General features: G+C 31.8%; 2 protein-coding genes across 5 annotated transcripts; one reads left to right on the top strand and one right to left on the bottom strand.

Moving 5' to 3' along the window:
• Window positions 4,887–7,526, top strand: LOC109336278. 2 transcript variants are annotated; one of them, XR_002106324.1, is made up of 5 exons: window positions 4,887–5,033; window positions 5,375–5,435; window positions 5,536–5,719; window positions 7,062–7,227; window positions 7,346–7,526. XR_002106324.1 is itself a non-coding variant. In XM_019572783.1 (4 exons), the coding sequence occupies exons 1-4, from the start codon at window positions 4,914–4,916 to the stop codon at window positions 7,102–7,104; spliced, it is 408 nt and encodes a 135-aa protein (XP_019428328.1). In that variant the 5' UTR covers window positions 4,887–4,913; the 3' UTR covers window positions 7,105–7,482. The 2 variants fall into 2 exon arrangements, 1 of the variants encoding a protein (XP_019428328.1); XM_019572783.1 differs by having other exon boundaries at window positions 7,062–7,482.
• On the bottom strand, window positions 8,862–15,135 carry LOC109336277 (plastidic glucose transporter 4-like). Of its 3 annotated transcripts, XM_019572781.1 has the most exons (15): window positions 15,024–15,135; window positions 14,613–14,876; window positions 13,584–13,698; window positions 13,277–13,344; window positions 12,737–12,869; window positions 12,554–12,653; window positions 12,356–12,468; window positions 11,628–11,721; window positions 11,069–11,222; window positions 10,455–10,601; window positions 10,294–10,367; window positions 10,087–10,175; window positions 9,850–9,964; window positions 9,150–9,342; window positions 8,862–9,119 (listed from the first exon to the last, which is right to left on the bottom strand). In XM_019572781.1, exons 2-14 carry the CDS (start codon window positions 14,869–14,871, stop codon window positions 9,160–9,162), a joined length of 1,644 nt encoding a protein of 547 aa, XP_019428326.1. In that variant the 5' UTR covers window positions 14,872–14,876; window positions 15,024–15,135; the 3' UTR covers window positions 8,862–9,119; window positions 9,150–9,159. The 3 variants fall into 3 exon arrangements, with proteins under 3 accessions (XP_019428326.1, XP_019428325.1, XP_019428327.1); XM_019572780.1 differs by having other exon boundaries at window positions 8,862–9,342; XM_019572782.1 differs by having other exon boundaries at window positions 8,862–9,342; window positions 14,742–14,876.

The raw sequence follows: 20,441 nt of genomic DNA, 5'->3' as shown, positions 1-20,441 counted from the left end.
CTCATCAATTAGGAATAAAGAAGATATTTTTATCTTTAAAGAGGTAATAATACTAAGAAAAGGAATAGTTTAATTATGATTTAGTTTCTTTTCATTCTCGTCTCTTTTCATTCTCATCTCAAAAGTGTGTATTTCTATTCTCATTGTAATAGTATGATAAAACTATAAAAAAAACTTCTCTCTAACTACCATTCCATATTCCCATCGACCTCCTAGATTATGATTCTTACAAAAGTAATTATGTATAACAACACATGAAACATTATTTCTTTTATCTATTATTACTACTTACTATTACCTATGTTATATTATGTAGTATACATAACAATAAAATAATAATGGCACATATGTTCAAATTATAATAATAATTAATAATACCATAGAATATTTTATATAATATTTTTTTACAATAATATAATATTTAAAAATATCAACCTAATAAACCTCAAGTATTTTATATAACAATTTCTATAAAAAATTTAAACAATTATAACAGCTAAACATTTATACTAATAATTGAAGTAAGCTAAATAGACTGAACAACATCATGATACTTGTTATCATTCACGTTTATTGATACAACATTTCCTATTCCTTTTTCCTACTTCTTTTCATCTAAAAAATGGATTAACGTCTATTTGATTCACTTTCCTTATATGGGCCTATAACAATCTCCTATGCACATATCCTAATATATATTAAGTACAATTCTATCATTCTTTTATACAATAGAAGTATTTTAGGGGTATTTAAAGAATTATGACATATATCCATAAATTCTCAACATTCAACCAAACACATTTATTAAAATATCAAAAAATAATAACAGTGGTACTAACATTAATGGGAATGTGGTGCCCATCAATGTAGTTTCATTCCTTGACATAAATGTTAGTCACCCAGTTCACAAAAAAAATTAAATCAAAAATTGATTATAATTTTCTATTTTTTAATTATATTTAATAATAAAAAATACTAATTAAGATAAATATCATAAACCTCTTTTATATTGTGAAGACATATATTTGTTTTCTTTAAGATTATTAGTGTTATGATAAGAGATATTTATTCTTTCCTCAACTATGAAGGAAGTTATCACACATCTCCCACAAGATACAACAACTCATCTATTAGTGAGCAAGTCTTCATGCACAAAGGTTAAAACATTTCTTCTATAGCATAAATGTCACCCACTTCAAAAAAAAATTAAATCAAAATTTGATTATAATTTTTTATTTTTTAAATTATATTTAATAATAAAAATACTAATTAAGATAAATATCACAAATCTCTTTGATATTTTGTAGACATATATTTGTTTTCTTTAAGATTACTAGTGTTATGATAAGAGATCTTTATTCTTTCCTCAACTAAGGAGGAGGTTATCACATATATCCCACAAGTTACAGCAACTCATCTATTAGTGAGCAAGTCTTCATGCACAAAATAAAGATAAGGTCTATCTTTTTATGAGTTGGTAATTTTATTTTTTACTAAACCATATATTTTGGATTCATGTGGTTTAGCTTGATTCAGATTATGGTCCATGTCATTGGAACAAACTATTTTCATGTCCTAACTGTGGGATTACACCAAACCTTTTTTGCTGTACCATTAGATTAAACTAATTCAAGATTTGAAGTTGTACCACATCATATACATTAGTTGAATCATAACTAGATCAATGGTCAAAAAACTCATAATGCATTTGTGAAGGAACACAAGCACAAAGTGCCATTTAAAATCACTCAATAATGATTTGTTTGCGAGTTGAGTTTTGGAAGGGAACAAAAGAATAGCAAAGGTTTGATAGTCATAAACTGCACTGGTAAGATGATTCCAAAATCTTCATTTTCTCATCCTTCTCTAAAATTCAGCTCGAAAATATGCCCTAAAGCATTAACTACAAGGGAAGGGCATAAGTGTCACAAAACCTAACCTTGATTGTCATATTTTTCCTTGGTAGAATATTAGGAGGGTTTAGAATTTCTCATTTTTCTTCTCATCAATTAGGAATAATTTATAATTTCATATTATTCTTATAAAAGTCAAAACTTATTCCTAATTGGGTGATTTGCTGTTTTAGGGTTTTGTTCACATCTTTAAAGAGGTAATACTACTGACTTATTATTTTACGAAGATATTTTTATCTTTAAAGAGGTAATAATACTAAGAAAAGGAATAGTTTAATTATGATTTAGTTTCTTTTCATTCTCGTCTCTTTTCATTCTCATCTCAAAAGTGTGTATTTCTATTCTCATTGTAATAGTATGATAAAACTATAAAAAAAACTTCTCTCTAACTACCATTCCATATTCCCATCGACCTCCTAGATTATGATTCTTACAAAAGTAATTATGTATAACAACACATGAAACATTATTTCTTTTATCTATTATTACTACTTACTATTACCTATGTTATATTATGTAGTATACATAACAATAAAATAATAATGGCACATATGTTCAAATTATAATAATAATTAATAATACCATAGAATATTTTATATAATATTTTTTTACAATAATATAATATTTAAAAATATCAACCTAATAAACCTCAAGTATTTTATATAACAATTTCTATAAAAAATTTAAACAATTATAACAGCTAAACATTTATACTAATAATTGAAGTAAGCTAAATAGACTGAACAACATCATGATACTTGTTATCATTCACGTTTATTGATACAACATTTCCTATTCCTTTTTCCTACTTCTTTTCATCTAAAAAATGGATTAACGTCTATTTGATTCACTTTCCTTATATGGGCCTATAACAATCTCCTATGCACATATCCTAATATATATTAAGTACAATTCTATCATTCTTTTATACAATAGAAGTATTTTAGGGGTATTTAAAGAATTATGACATATATCCATAAATTCTCAACATTCAACCAAACACATTTATTAAAATATCAAAAAATAATAACAGTGGTACTAACATTAATGGGAATGTGGTGCCCATCAATGTAGTTTCATTCCTTGACATAAACATTCCCTTAGTAGTTGATTATCTAACTAAGTATTTAGTGAAGTTTCAAATAAAATTTCATAATCAATTTTGGGTTGTTAAAGTTTGCATAGGTAGGTTAAAACATTTCTTCTATAGCATAAATGTCACCCACTTCAAAAAAAAATTAAATCAAAATTTGATTATAATTTTTTATTTTTTAAATTATATTTAATAATAAAAATACTAATTAAGATAAATATCACAAATCTCTTTGATATTTTGTAGACATATATTTGTTTTCTTTAAGATTACTAGTGTTATGATAAGAGATCTTTATTCTTTCCTCAACTAAGGAGGAGGTTATCACATATATCCCACAAGTTACAGCAACTCATCTATTAGTGAGCAAGTCTTCATGCACAAAATAAAGATAAGGTCTATCTTTATGAGTTGGTAATTTTATTTTTTAATTTACTTCTATTCATATTCTTCTTTGATGTGTAAGGAGAGATTGTTGATTTTTTTATTGGAAGATACTTTTTTTTGAAGAATTTCTAACCTATAAAGATTGTATATTTAATTTTAAAAGTGATGGCTTAGTAGCTAATTGTCTAGCTGACTGTTTTAGCTTGAAGAAGTCTCAATCTTGTGAATTATTTATATTGTTATATAAAGGCAAAATATGTCTAAAGAGATATAGATAATTGAACAGACGTTATTTCTATATTCTGAATTTACCTTGCTATTATATAAATGTAAAGTATGTCTAAATGACATTTAGGTAATTGAACATGTTTAATTTCATTGAACTCTAATTATATAGTTGAAGGTGGTAATTGAAAGATAATTTTATTGGCCGATGACATATTCAATTTTGTAAGATATATATTGCAAATAATTTTACAATAATTGGATGCAAAAAATGACTCAAGAGGTTGTATATGACTACTTTAAGTTACTTTTTAAATGGATAACATGTTATGTTGTTTGAAACACTCAAAAACTAAATAACTTAGTTTTTGCACCCCCATTCTCCATATTCAAATATTATCTCATGTTCATCTTTGATCCAAGTTTTTTAGCTATGGAAGATCACACTTTTGAATAATTGTCAAAATATAATCAAATCAAAAATTAAAGACATATTCTTTCTTGGAAGATATTTCTGTAGTAATAATTTATATCATATAAAGACTCTACACTCAATCCCAAACTATAGCCAAAATTATAATATCATGTATACTCAATACAAAAATGTGATATAATTATCTAAAATGAAATATATAAAAAATAAATATTCAATACTAAAAAATAAGAATGTGGATATACATATACGAATTGTCTGTTAACACACTAGTATTTCATAATATAAATAGTAATAAAACATTAACGATGAAATTAGTAAATATTTTTTATTGAAATTAGCATGTTAATAAACACTCTCACTCCTATTCTTATTGTTTGAGATTTTGTGTATAATCTTTATGCTATAAGTGTCAAATATAATATTTTGGCCAAAAAATTTACTCTTAAGATAGACATCACAAATATCTTTCATATTAAATTGTGAAACTAAATTCAACCATATTTTTTGGTTTAATTTAATTCAATCTTACCAGTTTGACAGTTTAAACTCAAACACTTCATTCCCCTAATTATATTAACACTTCTCAATTGAATGCATTGATTGAATGTCAAAAAATGCAAATTTTTGTAGCAAATATAGAATATTAAACACAGTATATCTTAATATAAAATTAAAACCATTATATTGAAAGAGTGAAATTAACAAAAATTAATTACTTCAATTACTCATAACAGCAAACTAATTACTTACAAGTTATAAGAGCAAATTAAAACCTAAAATAACATAAATCACAAGAGTTATTATAGCCTAAAATAAAAACAAAAAATAAGAATACAGAGAAAGGAAAGAAAAAGAGAGAATGGAAAGGGAAGAAGAAGAAGAAGAGAGAAGAGAAGCAGCGATTGCATCAACACCATGCCTTCAACCCAATTTCAACCCCAAAGGACCACTCACCAAAGATCACCTCTCAAAGTTTCGTGTCAGTAATACTCTCTTCAATTATTAACATTTTTTATCCAACTCATCACTTATAGAATTATCTTTTCTCGGGAGAGTAGATATACGCAGCCTCGTCATGACAGTATCACGTGGTAAACAGCTAGACCGGTAAAAAAAAGTTTCGGGGACAAAAATCAAAATTGAGTAAACTATTGAGTAAAAAACATATTGAATTCTATTTTTAAGATAATTTTACCCTATACATACATGTATCAAATATTTTATGAATTCATATTATTGTGTATTGATTTTAGGTTTTGCAACATTTTCTTTGATGTTCTTCCACATTACTTATTGTTTTCCAAACTTTCAAATGTATAGGAACTACACAACAAGCGCTTACAACTCAAATCAAAGTCAAAGTTTAAGACAAAATCCAAAGGTTCTTTTTTTTTATTGTTTTCGTAATGTTGATTTGTTATTGTTGTTGTTGTTCTACCTATGTTATGAAGTTTTCATATTGTCCTCTTGTTTTTTTACAGGTGGTGCTACTGCGAAGAAATCACATGGTGATCTATCTAGCCAAAGCAATCGATCCGAAGCTTTAAGAGTTGATAACGAAGAACCAATCCTCAGGGTTTGTGAAGATTTTGATAGCATTAGTGAAGATTCAAAGGATAATGTATCTGTGTTTTATGCACCAAAGAAGCAAAAATTGCATTGGGGGTATAACTCTATCATTTGGTTAATAGACCTTAATTAGCTATAGATTTTTTCATTTAGTGATTTTGAAATGCATATTTTTACAGCAGGCATCACTAATTGTGTTTATAGAGATTCTTAGATAAACCAGAGCACCTAAGTTGGGTGGAGTAACCAATCACATCATTAATTGTAGTAAATTTATGGTAATGAATTGTTAGTTAACTATAATAGTTATGTATTAGTTAATAATATGATTGGCTTAGTTCAACCAATTTGCGTGCTCCAAGTTTATCAAGAATTTGTCATGTTTATTATTGTTAGAGTATATAAACATACCTCCTCTACTCTCTTAAACTCTGATTCTACATATGTATAGAGAGGTACCATCCTCTGTGACCTGTCCTATCACTATTTGTTGGCAAGTTCCCAAAATTTTGGAATTCCAATTAGCCACCTTTGCTGCTATATTCTCTTTTCCGCACCGTCTCTATATCTCTCCATTGTCCCTTTCTCGTTGTACCATCTCCTATCTGGCACATCCCCCATTGCCTTCCACTATCCACATTGATGTGACTATTCTGCTCCTTTGGGTTGTGTTTTGTCGTGTATGACAATCAAACCCAGTGTGCTCATTTTACCTTCATCAGGTTTGAATTGTCTAAACTTTCAATGTTTTTGGGCTGTTCCTTGGCTTTGTGGTGCTTATTTCTAGTTTCCTGGTGTCCGGCTTCTGCTCGGAGACTGTTATAGGCTTTTAGGGTCTGCTTCTTCTCTAGTGTTCGTCACGTCATTCTTTTTTCAACTAATGAATCACATTAGTGGCTTGTCTTCCCACTGCTGATCATTCTGGTGGTGATTTATTTATCTCGGATGGATTATACTAGTGAATTCTCTTCTAGTTGACTACCACCATGTATTTTAGTGGTGATTTCTTTCCCTCGGATGAATCACACTAGCAGCAACTTATATTGGTTATGACTCACACCATCCCTGCTCTGTTTCCCTGATGCACTGGCCCCATCCCCATCTTAGAAGCTGACCTTGGTTGTTAGTCCCAAATGATCCGGCTCATCTTCATCCTGTATGTGCTAACTGGCTTCTTGTCCCAGATGCACTAACCCCGTCTCTGCCGTAGAAGCAGTTTCCAGCGACTATCGAATGTATTTTATATTATCACATTATCATCACATCAAATCAATGTCAATCTCATATTATTCTAAGCCTTTATTATCTCTTCTTCTCCTGTACTGAAACTTTCCCATTCAACATTAATAGTTTTGTTCACATATATTTGTTTATTTAATATGTTTCATTTGAGCATTTTACAATCATAAATTAATTTGCTGTTATGATATATATGTAGGCTTGACACCAAGGAGAGGTGGGAGAGGAAATCCAACATGTAGAATTATAGATACCACCATGGAAATGCAGTGCAGTGAGCAATCCTTGAAATTTCATCAAAATGTCTAGAAAATAGCTTGTGTTTTTAGGATAACCCTAGAAGTGCTCAAGTAATGTTGCACATGCTTTACACAACAAGGGAACATCAGTTATTCATATTTTGGGGCTTGAAGGTTGACATATATCATCATGCTTATCAGTAACTCTGGCATGGTTATTATAAGTATAAGATGATTGATGGTAAGGTTTTAAATAGTAGTTTCGGAAACATCGCAACCTTGACTTTTCGGACTATTGCATACATTTGTAGTTGATGCGGCAACAATTGCAATCACGATATGGTTTTGTTGTCCCCGAAACCTTGACATATTGATATTTGTAGCAGTTGCACCCAAATTCAGAACCTTTATTGATGTTGTGATTGCATCATACATAGTTAATAGTTTTAATCCGACAGCATGACCAACAATGTAACCATTCTCCAACTTGAACACATTATAGGCTGAATGCAAAAAAGTTGAACCCTTCAATGCTATGATGAATGTTGTTCCATAACAAGTTAATTATACAACTCAGGACAAGAAAACCCCTTTTGTATAAAACACAAACTAAGTAATTTTTGAAGTTACAACTAAATAACAAGTGCATGTTATGTAACAGCATAAGTACATGGCCCTTATAAATCCAATATGCAAAAGGAAACCAGTGGACTTGGGTAATTCAAACTGGTGTTATTAATACCATACATTCATCAAACTGGTTAGAGTACTAGCATAATGATATAGCGGTTCAACTGGTGATTCACTAATTAAACTGCATACCAGTGAAATTAGATATGCATCTATAATATATTAACATTAATGTTAAAAAACCAATATTTTTCATTAAAAAAATAATTTTAAATAAAAACTAGAAAACTGGCCGATGTGACCAGTATGATTGCATGATCGGTATAATTATTGTACCATACCAGTATTGGGACCGATTCACCGATTTACTAATTCACCAGTTTACTGATTCATTGGTTCAACCAGCTGGTATGAAACGATTTTAAGAACACTGATTCAATCCACAACTTATAGGTATCCATATATTAGTTTCTTTATCCATTAAACGTCAAAGTATTGAGTGTATATCTTAATATGCAATCATCTGCTAAGTGAGAAATTATAGATAGTGAGAGCAAAAGTAAGATACAAATACAAATGTTTATGTAATGAGGCAGAAGTTTTAGGTAGTGGGGGTAAAAGTAACATACAAATACAAAATGTATAGATTTTTTTTGGTATTATCAAGGGTATCCTCACCTTTTGGATAAAGAACTAATCTATTTCAAAGTTTTTGATTATCCCTCCTAATAAGTATCGCTTCTAGGACTCGAAACTAACAAATATCTATCTTATATGAAATTTCCCAATGCTAGTGTGCAAGTGCTTCAATATATGAATTTCATTAAAAATTCTCCTAGAGGTTGATGACTTTCTCTAACCTTGCATGGGACGTGCCTTCCCTAATGTAAATTTTTATGAGTAGACAATTAGTGCCGGGTTGACCAGGTTAATACTTAATGACTACGAGATTATAGATTCAAATCCTACAAACAGTCTATTCGTTTGCATGGAGTAAACCTACGTACATTTACTCTCCCCATACCCTACTAAGAAAGAATCTTATACACTAGCTCGCCGTATTTTAGAATTAGTGCCAATATTATATTATGTGTTTATTAATCACATAAGCTTTGACAAAATTATAATTCTATTTTGAAGATAAGGCATCCAATTTATTCAATCTGCCAACTAAAGTGTTAATGTTTTTGCTGATATATAGTTTTAGCATACATTTGTCACAGTACAAAAGATCAACTACTACATATAGATGCCTGCCAAAAGCTCACACAATATTGCCCCAAATTTTTCACACAAGCAAAATTTTGGCACCATAACTTAACTTGGCCATCATTCTCTCCAAACAAATTTTCACTGTCTTGAGTAGACAAGTAGCAAGAATCCCGAGGTCGAAAAAAGGTTCTAGAGAGGCATTTTTCTGGAAGATTTTTAAGCTGTAGAGCTAAGAGCGCGTTCTATTTCCTCCAACGACCGACCCTTTGTTTCCACAACATTACCGGCTATGTATAAGACAGCAAGAACACAGACAGCTGAGAACCCCAAGTATACTGAGCTGATACCGAACTTATTTACAACACTCAGGAAATAGAGGCCAATGACAAAGTTGGAGATCTGATAAGTCACGAAATTTCGTTGTTAATATAATGTTCAAGCAGTAGAACTTAATGCAGCATAAATCATATCAATACAGTTAACATTTAGTGGAAAAAAGATCAAAGGAACTTTTGAAGTTGAATATTGGAGGAGGAACTAGTACTGAAGCTATTTTGTTGAGTATTACTACAATAATAGTTATTAGAAAATCAATATGTGAAAACAGCCTTTTTTTCTCAAAAAAGGTGATTCTTTTGATAAAACAATTGCTTCAAAACACTTGCACATTTGTTTGGTTAGGCTTTTACAAGAAGCAGATGCTGCTGCAAATGCTGAAATTCAGCTTTTATGAGAAGCTGTATTTTTCTGCTTCTCAAAAAATCACTTTTGTAGGATCAGTTTTTTAAAAGCACAAACAAATGTTCATTTGTTTTCAGCCTCTAAGCAGTAGAATCTCAAAATGCATGGCAAGATAAAGGCAGTAATTAGGGGTAAAAATTAAGATTCCACAGTGAAGTCACTCACCCAATGCATGCCTAATGACAGAGAAACTGCTTTTGCTCTGATTCTAGATGCAAAAATCTCGGGTAGAAGAAGGGCAGGCACAGGACCAGCGCCAAGAGAGAACGATAAGACATAACTGATCAAAATTCATAGATCACAGAGTCAACAGAAATGGAAGCTTAGATAATATCATAAGTTAATTTAAGTTTGCTTTTCAGTGAACGGGATGATTATTATCGACAAAATGAAATGACTTACAGAACAGTCCCAAGGACTGCAATAGTGCCAGAGTATGGTGCAAGGGCCTTCCAAGTGAAAGACAAAGAAAGAAGCAACATAGAAGCAGCCTAGTAAAAAGATAAAGAAAAAGGAGGTCAATTATGTGAATAAAATATACCGGGTGCTTAAGACGTGATATATACTTAGGTTAATATAATGTGTTGAAAGTAACTTTTACAGCATTACCATCCCACTAAAGCTCGTTATAAGGAGACTTTTCCTTCCTTGTTTGTCCATCAAGGAGGAAGCAATAGCAGTTCCTTCAATAAAATAAAACATTAATTAGAAACAGTATCATGTTTGTGCATATTGCAGAATAACTGTTTTTAAGATGATAAAATACGAACCAAAAACATTTGATGCACCAACCAGGGCACTTGCTGCAACATCAGAAGCAATTCCAGCACTGCGGAACACGGCAGTTGAATAATATACCACCGCATTTATTCCAGCAAACTGCTGGAACAAGAAAAGTGCTGCACCAACACTGACAACTGAAACAAGACATATATTTTAGAGATGTGATACACCATTTCAAATAAGAAAGCACGACCCAACTTCGGAGTAAATTGAAAAGGAAGTTGGCAGTGAAATTAAAACATAATTCGTACAAATACACACACATATGTATATGTATTTATAATATAATATAAAGGCCTCAATGAAGAGAATAGTCTTGAAACAAGAGAATAGTCTTTCATAAAATTATCAGAATGATGGTGTTCATGTTGGACCTCCTTTACACAAACACCCTTCAAAATTCAAAACGGGAATATTTTACGAAAAAACATTCAAAAGATGCAGGTGTACAACCAACAAAAAGCAGATAAGTTTAACTAATGAATTGATATCTTATAGCTGTTCTGCACTATAGAAATTATGCTTAAATAAACTAAGATTAGTGTCAACAGTGTTATCAAACTTATAACTACTAATTAGTCTTAAATAAAATTTGAGTAACCTTTCCAATACCGGCTACTGAACAGATCAAGCCACCCTGCTTCAGGTTCAGAAGAACCTTGTGTTGATGCTGTTAAGTCACGCATAACTGCAGTAACTCTTTCTTTTCCATATAGTTTTTTAATAGCCTCTTCAGCTTCAGCGATTCTTCCTTGCTGTAACATAATAAGTGGAATTTTCTCAGAAAAACTACAATAAATTATCGCATTAAACTCTTAACATATACAACTAAAAGACAAGATATCATATATGTATAATATGTATGTTCTGTATGATTTAAATTACAAAACATGAATACCATGTATCTTATCATGACCAGATATTGTATATGTATATATAAGCTCTTCTTTGACGCGCTTTATTCCCAGTCTGAGTAAGCCATAGTTTTATATGTGAAGTATACTCATACAAAAATGTAACCCAATGGTTAGGTTTATCATATGAATATTTGACAAAAAGTCGTTGGTGGGTTTGAAAGGAGTAAGATTTTTTCAATGGTTTAATTGTCATATAAACTTATTGTCTCCTGCATAAAATATAGCATAGTATTGCAGGACAACCTGAAAAAGCCACCGGGGACTTTCTGGAGAAATTGCCATACCAAGTGCTAACAGAATAGATGGAACTACTGAAAAGCCAAACATTGTCCGCCACCTGATAAAATAAAATCAAGAATATTAAATGAGCTAGAAGAGGCAGAAAAAAACCATCCAACAAATGATCATGCATCCTCTAAGAAACTAAAAACAACAAAAAACCATGAAGACATTACATCAAAATTTGAATATTAAATCAAATTGAAACTAATATAAATCAGACCAGCATGGAAACTTACCATTTATTTTTAGTGCACAAAAACTCTTCAAATTTCTGAGCTAAAGAAATCAAACTCTTCAAAACTTACCATTTATTTTTAGTGCACAAAAACAACCTGAACTTTAGTTCTTATTGAGACATACTATGGATACAGATAGAGCTACCCCTCAGGATCTTTCGAAAATTCTCTTGTAGTAGCGTGTTATGTCTGGTCACTTAATTTGTTTATTTCTCATTCACAGAAAAACATGTATCTCCACTTTCTATCACATGGAATACAAGTAACAGAAGTAAGAAATTTAATTTTTTATTTTATTTTCTTACTTCTAATTGTTTAAACCGACTGTAGTAATTTGCATTGCCAATATGCAGCTCACTACAATATATATGTCATCCGAAGAAATAAACAGCTCACAAAATGGTAAGGTGAAAAATGCCCTCCAAAAACGGGTAAGATGAAACAACTCATTACCATGCAGGGTTTCCTGCTAGAGGCAATCCAGCCACCAGCGCTAAAAGAATCCCAATACATATAAAAAGTTGATTAACTGATCCGAGTGCACCACGGATTTCAGTCGGTGAAATCTGCCCATTACAAGAAGTCACCACATTGTCCATATAAAATATATAAACATCATAGCAAAGGTTAAAATGTTTATAAAATTGTCACCTCAGATATGTATAGTGGTACAATGGCAGATGTAACCCCAATTCCGATACCAGCAAGCAAGCGACCGATAATCATTGTTTGAACACTCTGGGCAGTTGCACTGTAAATACATCATAGTTTAAAACATCAGATTTAGAAAATATATAAAATATAAAACCTTATATGGAAAAGCAACAAACTGACCAAAGAAATGCTCCAACTGCGAGAGGGATAGCATCTAACTGAAAGGTCTTAGTTCTTCCAAATTTGTCAGCCAAAGTTCCACCGGTAAATGAGCCAACAGTGGCACCAGCAAGTAGTGCACTGACAATCCAGCCTGTTCATGAATATACACTCATAAAAATCACGAGAAAGCAATTAATGGGACATATACAAGTGAATCTAGAACTTTCGGTGGTGGATGGTGAAGATAACAGATATATTCACAAGCAAACAAAAGTGATAAAAATGTTCACTTTAGCCTTATGCCATAAAGCTCAACCTATTTTTGTTTTTTTGTTTGTATAAAAGTAACATTGGCATGGACACACATGCATGCATGCTGAAAATTTGCCTTGTTATTTGTTGCACACTATAAAGTAAAAACATTCATGTTGAAAACAAGAGAATGTATTTTTCATATATGTACATATGCAGTTTTCAACTTAACGTTGCCCATAAAACCAATCAAACGTTTTAAAGTAGTTTCCGACAAATACAGTTTTTTTATTAAAAAACACATACCTTGTAGAACAGTGTTTTCAATGATTCCAAGATCCTTGGCAAGGTATTCAAGAGCACTATTTACCACCCTACATCAAGTACAGTATTGTCAGAGTCTTCGACCATAAAGGTACTAATTAATGTAAAACAGTGGTGTACATATAACAAAAACAAAACTATATAACACTGCAATACATGACTTGCACCAAAAAACTTAAGATATCTTGAAGTAAATCATATCATTCATAGATGGTTAAAAAAACGACATGCACCACCTCAAGTCCATTGACCAACACAGAACATACTAAAGTGAAGAGGCTATCCATACCCGAGATGATAACCAAATAAAATGGCTCCAAGACAAGCAACACCTACATAGGGTAGAACAGTTCCGGAAGATTTCCCCTGAGGAACAATAGGGACGACTTCCTCGATATCTCCATCTGCAACTCATTTTACTTTCTATGAGTTGAGTATTTACAAAAAACGTTAAATGCATGAAATAACCAGAAGTGCCACATTCACACAGTAAGCTGTTAAAACTTGGAAAAGCTGTTGAAGGATTTGCAAATATAAGACATGTAAAGGCAATTTCAAGCACTAAAAGCAGTATTTTCTGAATCAATGCACATGCAACTGCTTGTTATGAGCACATTCATATGATGCACATTCTGGAGACGATATTAGAAGATATCAAGGGACAGCAGGCAATTGCAAAGGATGACGACTAAAGTACATACCCTGAACATTATTGAATTGGGTAACTTGTAACCGTGTTGAAATTAACCATCATGTGCCAACTGGATTACAAACTATGATGAGGAACCACATTATTACTTTTCTAAACTTCACTTACTATATCCTGTGTTCTCCTAACATATATCACCGACTTACGTGTTGGAAAATTAGGTACATACTCTACTGTTTAACTCATCAGCAGCAACAATACAAACATGGATGCATCATACACAGGAAGAGCCTTACTAGAAAAGATGATTGCAGCAACAACAAAATTGAATAAATTATAAAGCAAACAAACAGGTTTTAAATTGCAGTCCACAACCACAATCGAGACTGCATTATTGCAATTTCGCTAGTCTCCGCACTAGCGTAGCCATCACATCAGACACATTTTCCCGCAATTGCAGCCATATCAGTTGCATTTTTTGCACATTGTTTACCATTGCAGAAAATGCAACACAACCCCAACCGCGACCACAATTTAAAACCTTGACGACAAAACAAGGCTTGTCTACAAGAATCATACAAATTACACATCTTTGGTACATGCATTGAAAATAATTTCAAAATGATAATAAACAAAACAAATTAAAGCCATCAGCAGCAGGTTACAAACCAGAAGCCTGAACCGTGACTGATCTGGCCTTAGTAGAGAACCCGAAAATGCCATTAAAACCAACTCTTGCACAACTCATTTCATTGCCCTTAGTGGCTTTACTAAGCCTCAAACCATAGGAATTAGTACCATTATTGGTAATGCAAACACTTATAGGTCTCAAAACATTCCAATTTCTGAAATCTCCAAAACCCACTGAGGCCCTTTCCTTTTGAACCCCAAAGGTGGCTCCTTTAACAGCAAAAGTTGAAGCTTGCATGTTATCTGATTGAAAATTACATTACCCAGACAATCAAAACACTGAAATTCTTCCTAAAAAGAAGTATAATAATGTAATATATAGAAAAAACACCAATATAAAAAGGAAATGACACTAATATGAATAAGAAAAAGAATTAACATATGAATTACCGATGAGAATTGAAGAGTAATGGAAGGAAGCCAGAAATTCAGAAAATGGGTGAGGAATCAGTATCACAGAACAAAAAATTTAACTTATTATTATTATTTGGATCTGCTCTTATTTGTAAGAGAAAATATATCTTATAAGAATTTTTTACATTATTGTTATCACATTATAAACCTTTTATTTTTAATGTACTATATAATATTAGTTATATATTATTATTATGAGAGAAAAAATATACTGTGTATAAGTTTTATAACATCTTTATATTATCTATCATTCCTTCTTGACTTTCTTTAAAAAAATAATTAATATAAATGAATAGTAAATAATATATTATATTAATACAATGATAATATTTAAATATTACATTATATTATTATTATATGTTCTGAGTAATAATATGTGGTATATTTAATAACTTTTTAAAAAATAAGGAAGGAGAATATATTTATTCTCTTATTATAATGCATGAAAGAAGGGAGCTTCGAATGTAACGCTGCTTAATGAAATAAAGGTGAACAATTTAATTTTTGTCGTCACAAGAAAAAACAGAAATTATATTATAATGCACTATCGATTTAATCACATAGATGGTCAATCAATTATGACATAAAATAAAAAACAATTATCCATTATCATGTAATAAAAAATTGTTTGACTTTTAGTAATTGGCCTTAGATGAATCTGGGGACAATAAATTATTCCATTTTATGATATAATGGTTGCATTACATTTACATCATTATTTTGAATAAATATACATTATTAAATTACCATAATTCCAATATCATTGAGATCATAAAATAATTTCCCTATTAATGAATACAAGAATATAGACATTGGGAAAACTTCAATGAATGTTATATTGATGCACTGATAGTGTACAGAATTATGTACAATCAGTGCATCATCCATCCCTCATTTAGATTACTTTTTGTGAAAAATTAAACTAATTAAAAATGAATAATAGATAATGGAGTGACAGTGTAAAAAACTCTTACACTGTTGGTGTATACATCTTTTTCTTAACTTTAATTTGATCCTTGTGATAACTTTTTATGAATGAAAGAAACAGAGAAAATAAACATAAAGAATGTGATAGTTCATAAAATATTTTTTTAGTAATTGTTTTTTTTGGTGTGCAATGGAAAGGATAAAATGAGTAAATTAAGAAAAGAGAAAAGGGGGAAATGGTAAGGGAATTTTAGATTAGATCATGGAAGGGAATTGTGATGGCCACTTAATATCATATCTAGGGATTCTATGAGATAGAATCTAAATATACATTGAATAGATTGGTAACTTTATATTACTAGATAAAAGTAGAATTTTGACATCTAATAATTAGAAGATTTTTATTATCTAAATATATATTGAATAGTATGATGATTTTACATTACAAGATAATGCTTCATGAAAACCAACAAAGGTGAAGTTGGTGAAAATTTTAATTTTTTGTTTTCACAAGAAAAATGAATTATTTATTATTTGATTTAAAAATATAGATGGTCAATCAATAGACATAAAATAAAAATAATTATGGGTTGTCATGTCAAAAAATTGTTTGACATTTAATAATTAGTCTAATAGTAAAAGTTAGAAGAATCTATGGAATCAAGTTATACTAAAATTTTGATTAAATATAAATTTATTAAATTACCATAATTCGAGATCATAAAATAAAGAATGTGATATTAAGTTATCCTAATATTAATATTGAAAATTAATAAATAATATAATCGATACTTTATTTATATAATTTGATAAAACAAAATGTGTTTTCATGGTATATCACAGTTTTCGAAATATAGATAAATGTAAGATATATTAGATAGTCCATACTCCATAATAACATTTTAATAAAAATTAAGTTACTTTTAAATTATTTTTAAACCAACCAATTTTGATGACCAATTTTTACATTATAATTTTATCATCAATATAATATATTCTATGGAATGTCATTTTTCGATGAACCCCCAACTAGATTTCCACAAGTCAATCACAGTTTTGTCTAACATGCATGCTCTCATTTCACATTTCACATCATAAAATAATAATATTGACAAAATGGCTATGAATTAATAATTGACAAGAAGTAGTTTTATCACAGATTCATTTGTCATGTAAAACTAGAAAGAGAAAAAAAATAAAAATAACAGAAACTTACTTTCTCCTATACAATAAGTTTGTAATCGGTTAAATTAACTTATTTTTATCTTTATAATTTTCATTAGTAAAATGGTGGTTAAACCTGAAAGAAACTTAAAAACTTGATTGGCTTTCATGTTTCAACCAAAACCTAATAAAATTAGGGATGTTTCGTAATTTGATTTGGATTAATTTTGAGATAAACAATCATCCCATTTCACATGGAAAATTTTCAGGGCTAGTTTGTTAGATTAAATTATTAGATCTAATTCCACATATTCTTTTATGGTTGATCGGACTAGAGGTCCAACAATGATTCTTCGTTGGTATTTGAGTTAAGGTTGACTTGGACCTTTTGTTAGAGGTATCTGAAAATGTTCTTTGACGATCAAGTCAGTATGAGACTAGAGAGGTAAAACTCGGGAGCAATACGTAAGAAGTAAGTAGAGAATAATAATGACAAGTGAAGTTTCCTATTGGTGGAACTTCCCTATTTATAATGGTTGAAATGGATGATGTAGTTTTGGTGGGTATTGTTGGCATGATCGACCATTATGGTATGTTGGGGACTACTTTTCCCGTGTCAGATGAATTTGGCAGGCCCGTACTCAGTGCATAGTTGACTTATAGTCTCTGGCAGGTCTGGTAGTCGTATTTTAGGCATGCTCTTGTCGTGTTGGCAAGAGGGTAAGTGGGATTTACAGGTAGCATGGCAGTGCACTATTGGTCGCGTTGCAAGAGGGAGTGACCTCTTTAAGCCCCATAATTGGTCACACCCGATTCTTCTTGGTCGATTAGGAGAGAGACCTACCCAGGTAGCTGGGGTACTCAGATGACCGGGGTGGAACACCACCTAATTCAAAAGTTGCTCTTGATTACAATTTGGTTATTATTAATTGCTAGATCTAAATCCAACATTATGCCTATCATTGGCAATTTGGGCAAAGCCCATGGGGCCCACCCATATTTATTGGGCGGACAAGACATGAAAATATGCTCATTCGCCTTAAAATATCCACCTGACTTGCCCTATTCGCCCGCGGACATTTCCAACGGGCAAAACGGGTGGCCTGCAAACATTATTAGATATAATATTGAACATCAAATATGTAAAAGTATATACATTTTGTTAAATGTGAGAAAATTTGTTTCATTTGTTATATATGCATTTGTATATCAAATATAAGAAAATACTAACATTTTCTTATTATGCATATGTTTTTGTATTTTGTATATTATATATATGCATATGTACTATTCCTTTTATATTTTGCATATAAAATATGTACTATACATATTTGTATTATATATTACATTTATATTTTGTATATATTTTTACATTTATATGATTATTTATTATGATAAATATATTTGTATGTAAAATATATTGTTTATTTTGTATGAAGTTTATATGAATTTGTATATATTTTTTAAATTTTGTTTAGGGCGACCTACAAGTCCACCTTGTTCATGTTTAAGGAGGACATGAGATGATATTTCATACCCTACTTACAAATTGGCATGCTCATGCCCACCCTAATTTAGACATGCATTACGTGGGCATGTGCATGGCGGGCAAGGCTGCCCTAATTGCCAATAGTAATTATGCCACTACACCATGCACAATGATATATAGGACAATGGTATTGTGCCTAGAAGAAGAGTGACAAAACATAAAAATAGTGCCAAAAAGAAAAGAAAAATGTGGAAGAAAACTTGAGTACAAAAAATCATGTCTCTCTAGCTAATTGTTCCACCTCGGTCATTCGGGTACCCTAGCTACCCGGATAGGTCTCTCTCCCAGCCGGCCAAGAATCAGACATGACAAATTGAAGGGCTTAAACATGCTCATCACCCTTGATCGAGCATATTTGGTTGGTGTCGTGACCACTCCCGCCTGACACGCAGCCAACAATGCATTGTCACGCCACCTGCAAATCACACCTACCCTCATGCCAACACAACAAGAACATGCCTAAAATATGGCTACCAGACCTACCACAAGCTATAAGTCAACTATGCATAGAGTACAGACCTGCCAAATCCACCTGTCATGGGAAAATCAACCCCCGACATGCCAGAATGGTCGCCCATGCCAATAGTATCCGCTAGATCTATGTCATCCATCTCAGCCATTATAAATAGGGAAGTTCCCCGCAATAGGAAACTTTACGTGTCATTATTACTCTCTACTTACTTCTTACGTATTGTCACGAGCTCTACCTCTCTAGTCTCATACTGACTTGACCAATGAAGAACCTTTTCAGGTACCTCCACCGGCGGGTCCAAGTCAACCTTAACTCAAATGCAAGTGAAGAATCATTGCCCAAGCCTCTAGTCCGATCATTCTGATCAACCATAAAAGAACATTGGTGTCGTCTGTGGCTTACCTACACTGTAGTAACTACCTGAAACCAAGCAAATCCCACCAGTCAACTAGAACATGCACCTACAAACATGTCTCTCAACCACCACACACGTTACAATTCCAGTGGAAATAGGAGAACCTACATGGAGGACCTTACAATTCCATGTAGAGGCCAATCCAATCCTGCTAAATTTGGATTGGATCGAAGAAAAAAGAGATTGTGCTCGGATAAGGGAGGCGGCTGTCAAAAGAAGGATAACAGATAAATACAACTCATCAGTTGTCCCCTGAAGTTTTGAAGACGATATCCTGGTTCTCCAAAGGGAAGACATTGGTCGAGTCAAACGAAAGTTGGCACCAAATTGGGAAGGACCCTAATAGGTAATAAGCAAGACTTATAAATGTGCTTACAAGTTAGAAGACCTAGTCGGGAAGGAGGTTCCCCGGACTTGGAATGCTGCAAACCTCCGCAGTTTTTATGCTTAAAAATGTAATGTCAACCCTCTTCGAGGTGGGATAATCCTTTATAACACGCAAAATGCATATATGATAACGACGTATTATTCATTTCATGTCTTTGTCTCAGGAGTCTCATTCACCGATACACCCCCAAATGTGTGGACTATGTCCCTCTTTTGCGGTTGTTCAATAAATCACCCAAGGTGCGAATTTCCTCCCCCTTGACTAGTGGCCCAATACCTACGCCCCAGATATGTGGACCATGTTCCCCTTTGGCGGCGGTTCAATAAATCTCCTAAGGCGTAGACCTCATCCCCTTGACCGATGGTCCAATACCTACAACCCTAAATGCGTGGACCATGTCCTCTATTAGCGACAGTTCAATAAATCAACCAAGGCGCAACCTCATCCCCATTGACCGGTGGTCGAATTCCTACCCCCCC

The sequence above is a fragment of the Lupinus angustifolius genome, chromosome LG20, assembly GCF_001865875.1.
Source record: "Lupinus angustifolius cultivar Tanjil chromosome LG20, LupAngTanjil_v1.0, whole genome shotgun sequence".
Lineage (NCBI taxonomy): Eukaryota > Viridiplantae > Streptophyta > Magnoliopsida > Fabales > Fabaceae > Lupinus > Lupinus angustifolius.
The sequence above is the reverse complement of the archived record's forward strand: the minus strand, read 5'-3'. Positions and strand labels throughout refer to the sequence as shown.